At 44.8% G+C, this 6,927-nt stretch overlaps 1 protein-coding gene and 1 pseudogene across 1 annotated transcript; both read right to left on the reverse strand.

Annotated features, from left to right (window-relative positions):
- Positions 1–220: 220 nt before the first annotated feature.
- Positions 221–940, reverse strand: LOC144236864 (cancer-related nucleoside-triphosphatase pseudogene; annotated as a pseudogene).
- A 2,460-nt stretch (positions 941–3,400) lies between these two features.
- On the reverse strand, positions 3,401–5,286 carry LOC144236820 (uncharacterized). Its single transcript, XM_077770507.1, has 3 exons — positions 5,071–5,286; positions 4,742–4,921; positions 3,401–4,003 (listed from the first exon to the last, which is right to left on the reverse strand). The coding sequence occupies exons 1-3, from the start codon at positions 5,246–5,248 to the stop codon at positions 3,846–3,848; spliced, it is 516 nt and encodes a 171-aa protein (XP_077626633.1). The 5' UTR covers positions 5,249–5,286; the 3' UTR covers positions 3,401–3,845.
- Positions 5,287–6,927: the final 1,641 nt, after the last annotated feature.

The raw sequence follows: 6,927 nt of genomic DNA on the forward strand, positions 1-6,927 counted from the left end.
CAACTGCAAGAGGAAATAAACAGAACCCCGTCAGCATAAATAAGCCACAGTGGATTGTTAATTTTGGAGCGTCAATCGAGTATTAAGGCTAACTGATCCTTTAAACATTTTATGGCGGACAGCTGTCAGGCTTTCTCTGGAAAATACTTCCTAAACCTGAAAACCTATATCCTTGACGGGAGGGGCACTGATGCGGCGCCGCGTGAACCCGCACATCTCTTCAAGTGCACAAAGCGAGGCCACAACCCATCTTCGCTTCCTGCCGCTCTGCACGCGCTCTGACACACGTCACAGTATCCGGCGAAAGGTGGCTTCTGTTTTCCTTGGTGACGCTGAGCACCCGAACGTCGTGCGTTTCTCAGCTCTTCCACCAGGGTCAGCGGCTTTCCTTGAGGTCTGGGATTGTGCCCAGGACTCCAGTCCCTGGGGTGGACAACGTCTGACGAACAGCCTGGATGAAAGGCTGATTGGACAGCACCATCTTCCCGGTCTCCTCCACGCCACACACTCGGTGCCCGGGACCACGGCTGTACCCAAGGCCCTCAGCACCGGAAGTGCCGCTGCTCGAGGTCAAATCCACCGCGTGCTGCCTCGCTCTGCCCTCGTGTTTTCCGGGCCGAGGCTCTGACCCAATTCTGGACCAAACTCCCTGCGTGTGGGATGATAATGAGGACGTTGAATCCTATTCTCTCCCTGTCTGACTTCTGTGTAAAATCCATTGACAGGCACTCCAGAGGATTTTAAAATCTCACCGGCTTTCTGGATCAATGTTGTTTTCCCAACTCCTGGGGTCCCCCGTGAGGAACACAAACCGGGCCATTCCTAGGTGGACCGGGGTCAAGGTTGCATCGGGGTCCCTGAATGGAACTTTTAAAGGACATACTTTAGGAAAAAGAAAAATGTCCCCAAGCTGGAGGTTCCAGAGAAAATGGCGGATAGAACAGACCTATCTAATTTTACATCTAAAGCCACATTAGAGTCCAGTAAAAAGATTAGCTAAGCCAGTCCAACTTGTGCTTTCACTGCCTATCTTTGTGTCTCATGTCTTCGGGGATTTTGTACATATGATATTTGCTTTTCTGTTAATTTGTCTTATGTCACTTTTGTGACTGGAAAGAAACTAGAAGGTAATGGGAAAAGGTTTTAGTCCTTACAGTCCCTCACTTAGTCATGACCTAAGTGATAAGTTAATGTACAAATTTAAAGATGATTGTAATTCACAAATAAGAAATATAAATTGATATGTTTAATCTGTATTTATTGTAGGAGGGTAAATATCTGGGTATTATTTCTTCTATTAAGTATAGATAATGGCTATCAAATATAAATATGCACATTTTCTTTATAGAGGGAAGGGTGGATTTAGTAAACTGAATAGGCCAAAGGAATATGGAAAAAGTTGTAAGTATACCAAGAACAGGAAGGATAAGCAACAATGATGATCACCCACAAACGAACAAAACGGAGAGACAGTCTAACGGTGCCTCACAATAATAATGGATTAGTTACATGTGCTAAGAAAACATCTACCATGCAAATATGATAGAGAAGTTTTTAACTATTAATAGACCAGGTCAGAGCATCTGGGTGGTTCAGTCAGTTGAGCATCTGACTCTTTGCTTTGGCTCAGGTCATGATCTCACGGTTCGCGGGTTCAAGCCCTAAACTGGGCTCTGCAATGCCAGTGCAGAGCCTGCTTGGGATTCTCTTTCCCCTTCTCTCTACCCCTCCCCTGCTTTTGCTTGCTCTCTCTCAAAACAAATAAATAAAACTTAAAAAAAAAATAGGCCAGGGCAATACATAAATGACAAAGACAACAGAATTACAAAAACACTTATCAAGCAAAGCCTGCATCATGTAAGGGGAGAAACAGGAAACCTGAAGTCCCAAGGCTCTAGCAGGTGAATACGGACTGTAAAAAGGGGCCCAGGCAGTGGCACAGCAAGCTGCTTTCTCTGCCTTCTAGCAGGTACTCCCGGGAGTGAGGTAGAGGAGGGTGAGGGTGGAGGGGAGGTGGGTCTGAGAGAGAGGGTGGGCTCGTGCCTGTAGATGGAGCATCGCCACTCCTAGAGTCAGTGGCGGCAGAACCCTGAGGTCACTGACAAAGACCACACGGCAGAGCGGAAAGAACGCCCCCTGTGGCAGATCCCCTGTGGTCTCAGAGACCCCAGGCTCCAGACGTCTGAGGTTCCAAAGCACCTGAATGCTACCCTAGACAGTCTACCTCAAATTCGAATTCTGAGAGTGTATCTGACCATGACCAAGCTGAAAAATGTGGAAGTTTATAAAGAAACTTTCCACATTTTTGCCTGGCAAGGTCTTTAAGGCCTTACCCTTACAAATTGTAGCCCACTGCTGAGACTGGTGGTAAAGCCAGGACCTTCTCTTCTGGGGGTTGTGTGACATAACCTAGAGGAGCTTTCTTGGAACCTCCGATTTACTCACCTTGAGCTTTTGGGCTAGTGGCTGACCCTGGCTACTTTCTACAGGGCTGCCTGGGTGGGCCCCCAACACCTACTGCTAGAGGCATTTTTAAACAGCCAGTAGCTTCCTCAATTCTTTAAGTTGAACCTGGAGTACAATGTTAACGTAAGGGAAATGGGGAAAAAACAAAATCTTTTCCTGATTATATTATGAAACTTAAGGACTTCTGACATTGTATGTCATATACAGGGATTCATACATAGTCAAATGGCCAGACTGTACACCTTGTTTTTATTCATTAACACCATTATTTGCATTAACTAGGGCTGACTGGTTAGTAAATGAAGACAATCACTGTAACTAAGTTAATAATCCAGTGTTTAACTATTTGCCCAGGGCCTCGGGGGTAAAAGAAAATTGAATCATCCCTAATGCCATAAGGAGTTTATAGTATATGTGAAAATGTATCAACATGAAAAGTGATAAACAGGCAGGACAATCCATTATTTAATGTTCTCACCCTGCCTTTTCCACATCTGTAAAATGGGTATAATCATATCTATTTTCATAGATTATGACGATCCAGTCAAATAATGTATGTAAAGCACTAAACAGAACCTGGCCTACACCAAATGCTCCATAAATAGTATTCTTGGGATCTGATCCAGAGATAATTGGCCAGTGAACCCAGGATATGCAAACTCCATAAAATGGAATACTTTTTCTTTTACTGAGAAAGTAAAGTAACCAATAGCATGATTTAATCCAGGAAAAGCTATCCTATTTGGAATTATAGGAATAATGAAGACACACAGACGGTTTGTTCTAATCATAATAAATTTTGTACTCATGTGTTTTGCCTTTTAAGCTATTTAAGACATGACAAAGAAAAATAGACTTCTTTTTAACTAAAAGCCAAGGAGGATGGGATCAGTTTGTCATCAATGTTTCAACACTTAAGAACTGATTTATAAAATTTGTTTAATATCAATGAAAATTTTATTTTTTAAATTAGCATTAATGAAAACATAAACAGTAATGTTCTTCCCAATCTACAAAAGCTCCCGGGAACATTAAAGGTTCTAGCCACACTCACCTAATACAAAACACTATGAAAAGTTAGAATCAACCATTTGTAATTCTTACTTTTCCCATCTTGGAGGAAGCAAACCAAGATTGCCTTCCTTGACAATATTAATCTATATCTAAGTATGTATCTATAAATGTTTTTAAAGTTTTTTAAAAATTATCACTCATGTTTGAATCTTTAAACAAACATCTATGCAGGAGAAAGGTGGGTAGAACACTGACACTCATTTCTCCTTAGTCACAGGAGCAAAGGCAGAGTTAGACTGCGCCTCTGAGGTTAAGTCTCCTGACTCAGACCACCCTCCCCTGCACTAAGGGCCTAGGCACAAAGATCACACTGTTTTGGTTACAGGTTCCTGGACGGTCTCCCGACCTATTTCCAGTGACTGCATGGCTTCATCCAGGCTCGTCATTGCTGCAGTGGAGACGGAAGCATCGGAATCAGCATTCTCTTTTTTAACAGACTTCTTAATGCTGAGCATCATTATGCCTGTAAGAAAAGCATGAAACTGAGCAAGCATATACTGTCCAGGAGAACACACAGGAAACACAGGGAAAGCAACTCCACAGAAACACTGCTGAGTCTACCTTACTGGTCACCTTGGAGCGGGCCACCTATGTTAGAATCACCCAGAACATCCAACAAAATAACGACAGCTCATACTTATCAAGTATTTTCTATGTATTCTAAGTGCTTTGTTCTATCAAGTATTTTCTATGTATTCTAAGTGCTTTATTGTATTCATTCATTTAATCCTTACCTATATGAAGGCTACAAGGACTAGACCCATTTTATAGGTAAGGAGACTGAGGAACAAAGAGGTTTTGGTTTGTCAATATGCCTAACTCCTAGGTGGGCTTGGGAGAAGTCATGGTGAGCAATCTGCATTTTTACAGTGCTCTTGGGTTCATTTGAAGGCTGAGAATCCCGGAGTACAGGACTTCCCAGACTCGGGTTTTATCTCAGAAAGTAGGGTCCAGATGGATTCCTTCCCAACTTCTGAAACGACAGGCGGGAAGGGGCTAAGGCAGGGGTTCCTTATGGTTCCTCCTCCCTTGGGGTTTGCCAGCTGTCTCCCGCAGTGCCGTACTCCAGGGTTTCTGTGATTCCTCTGGAAACCTAGGAGCCCTAGCATCCTACGATGGGAAGGAGTCCCAGCCTTGTGGGAGGGGAGTGGTAGAAGTGCCAGTTCCCGTGGCCCGTGCCTCGGCACAGGGCGCTCCTCACCTCCACACAGTTTCCTTTCTGGCTTCGCGGCCAAAGTGCTAATCAGGCTTTTGGCACGCTTCCGGTAGCGGCGCTTCCCCATGATGAAGACTTCCACTTTGCCCTCGGAGTCGGGCTCTCCCATCCGGAGCAGGACTTTGAACTCCTGTTCGAACCTCGGGAGGAGGGCTCCGCTTGGACCTGTAGAGAATGGAGGGTTCTACTTGGGCCTGTGGAGAATGGAGGGTTCCCAAGGGTTTGGGGTGGGGGGGCCTGGCGGGGAGTGGGGCTGGCGAAGGTCACTGGGATACNAAGGTGGGGCCCCGCGGTAAAGATCTGAGCGTACTCACCGAAAATCTTTTCCAGCCGACGTGCCTCCACCAGAAGCACTGAGGGTTTCAGAAAGTGCTTAAACCTGCACCAGTCCCGTCGACTGTGCAAAAGGAGCCAGTTCGCGTAATGGGAACACTTCCTGCTGGCCCCCTGGCTGTGCGATCTGTATTGGGTCGTCATCTGATACGGCGCCATTGCTCGTGCTTGGGCCGCTATTCGCAGGAAGAGAAAAATCCCACGTGGCTCGGAGGCGGGACGAGACTGCTCTTAATCTGCCCACAAGCCCGGTTGGTCCCTTCGCAGGCCCGCCCACTCCAGGAGCGCTTACCCATTGGCTGCCTCAAGTCCGGGCAGGTCAGCCGAGTCCCAGGAGTGCCTAGCGCCAACCTGTGGCCGGGCAGTCTGATCGCCACGGCTGAAGATGGAGGGAGCTGGATTGCACCGTGGGTCGTCTTTGAGTTCCATTGTTTTCCTGATAATAAATGTTTCAAAACTGTGGGAGTATGAAAAGCACATTGCTTACCAACATTAGGTATAGTTCAGAGAGACTCATGTTTCCCAGTACTGGATGTACCTGTATGAGGATCACTTCTGCAGCAGCAGCCAGCTAATATGACTTAAATTGTGATCTTTTAAAAAAAATTTAGTTTATTAAAAAAAATTTTTTTAATGTTTATTTTTGAGAGAGAGAGAGACAGACAAAGTGCGAGCAGGGGAGGGGTGGAGAGAGAGGGAGACAGAATCTGAAGCAGCTTTAGGCTTTGAGCTGTCAGCCCAGAGCCTGATGTGGGCTGGAACTCACAGACTGTGAGATCATGACCTGAGCCAAAGTCAGATGCTCAGCTGACTGAGTCACCCAGACGCCCCAAATTGTGGTCTTTTTAAGCAATTGGTAATAGCCCTGTAAGATACAGTTATTATTTCCATTTTTACAGATTAGGAAATGGACATGGTGAGACTAGGACAGAAGTGCATATATTATATAGTGACCATAGATTCCCAAACACAGAATTTAGGCTTCTTTATCCTTCATCAGGTTGTCAGTCCTTGAGGAAAGAGCAACTTAAAAATCATGGTTCTGAAAGAACAGGGCCCATCTTCCTCCCAGGTACTTTAAAAGAATTCTATGTTTTCAGAAGCTATTTACTTGGTTGGATTTTTTAAAAGTTTATTTATTTTGAGAGAGAGAGATTGAGCAGGGGAGGGACAGAGAGCGAGAGCGAGAGCGAGAGAGAGAGAGAGAGAGAGAGAGAGAGAGAGAGAATCCCAAGCAGGCTCCACACCACCATCATGTAGCCTGATGTGACACTTGAATCCATGAACCCTGAGATCATGACCTGAGCTGAAACCAAGAGGCAGCCTCTAATCAACTGAGCCGCCCAGGCACCTCTTGTTTTTTTTCTTAAACAATACAAATACTGAATTATGTTAGACACCTGAAACTAATATGTTAATAATACCTCAATAAAAAATGACATTTCCAGATGCTTTTCAAGGTTATCTGCTAGAGTATAAATCCTTCAACTGCAGGAACCATCTGTGGGTTCCAGTGTTCTGCAAAGTGCCCTTCTAGGATGGAATCAATAAATGTCTATTGAATAGCAAACAAAATCAAATTGCACAGATAAATATATGCAACGTTTGTTTGTCGATCATTACTCAAAAAATCTAGGGAAAAACGTCATGAGAAATAAATTCCAATGGGAGAGGAAATATTGTCAATAACAGTAAGTCCAACCAGGGCTCAGATCCAGTTTCTGTGTATTCCCCCCATCCCACTTCATATTGTGTTGGCTTCATTTTCAGGCTGGTAGCAAGATGCTTATAGCTCTTTCCCAAATCATATCCAGTCTGAACCACTAGAAACAGAGGAG

The sequence above is a fragment of the Crocuta crocuta genome, unplaced genomic scaffold, assembly GCF_008692635.1.
Source record: "Crocuta crocuta isolate KB4526 unplaced genomic scaffold, BGI_CrCroc_1.0 scaffold270, whole genome shotgun sequence".
Classification (NCBI taxonomy): Eukaryota; Metazoa; Chordata; class Mammalia; order Carnivora; family Hyaenidae; genus Crocuta; species Crocuta crocuta.

Coding starts and splice junctions, on each gene's coding strand:
- LOC144236820 (XM_077770507.1), bottom strand. CDS start 5,248: ATGGCGCCGTATCAGATGACGACCCAATACAGATCGCACAGCCAGGGG. Junction 4,922..5,070: donor TCGGCTGGAAAAGATTTTCG/GTGAGTACGCTC, acceptor CATTCTCTACAG/GTCCAAGCGGAGCCCTCCTC. Junction 4,004..4,741: donor AGAAAGGAAACTGTGTGGAG/GTGAGGAGCGCC, acceptor CTTTTCTTACAG/GCATAATGATGCTCAGCATT.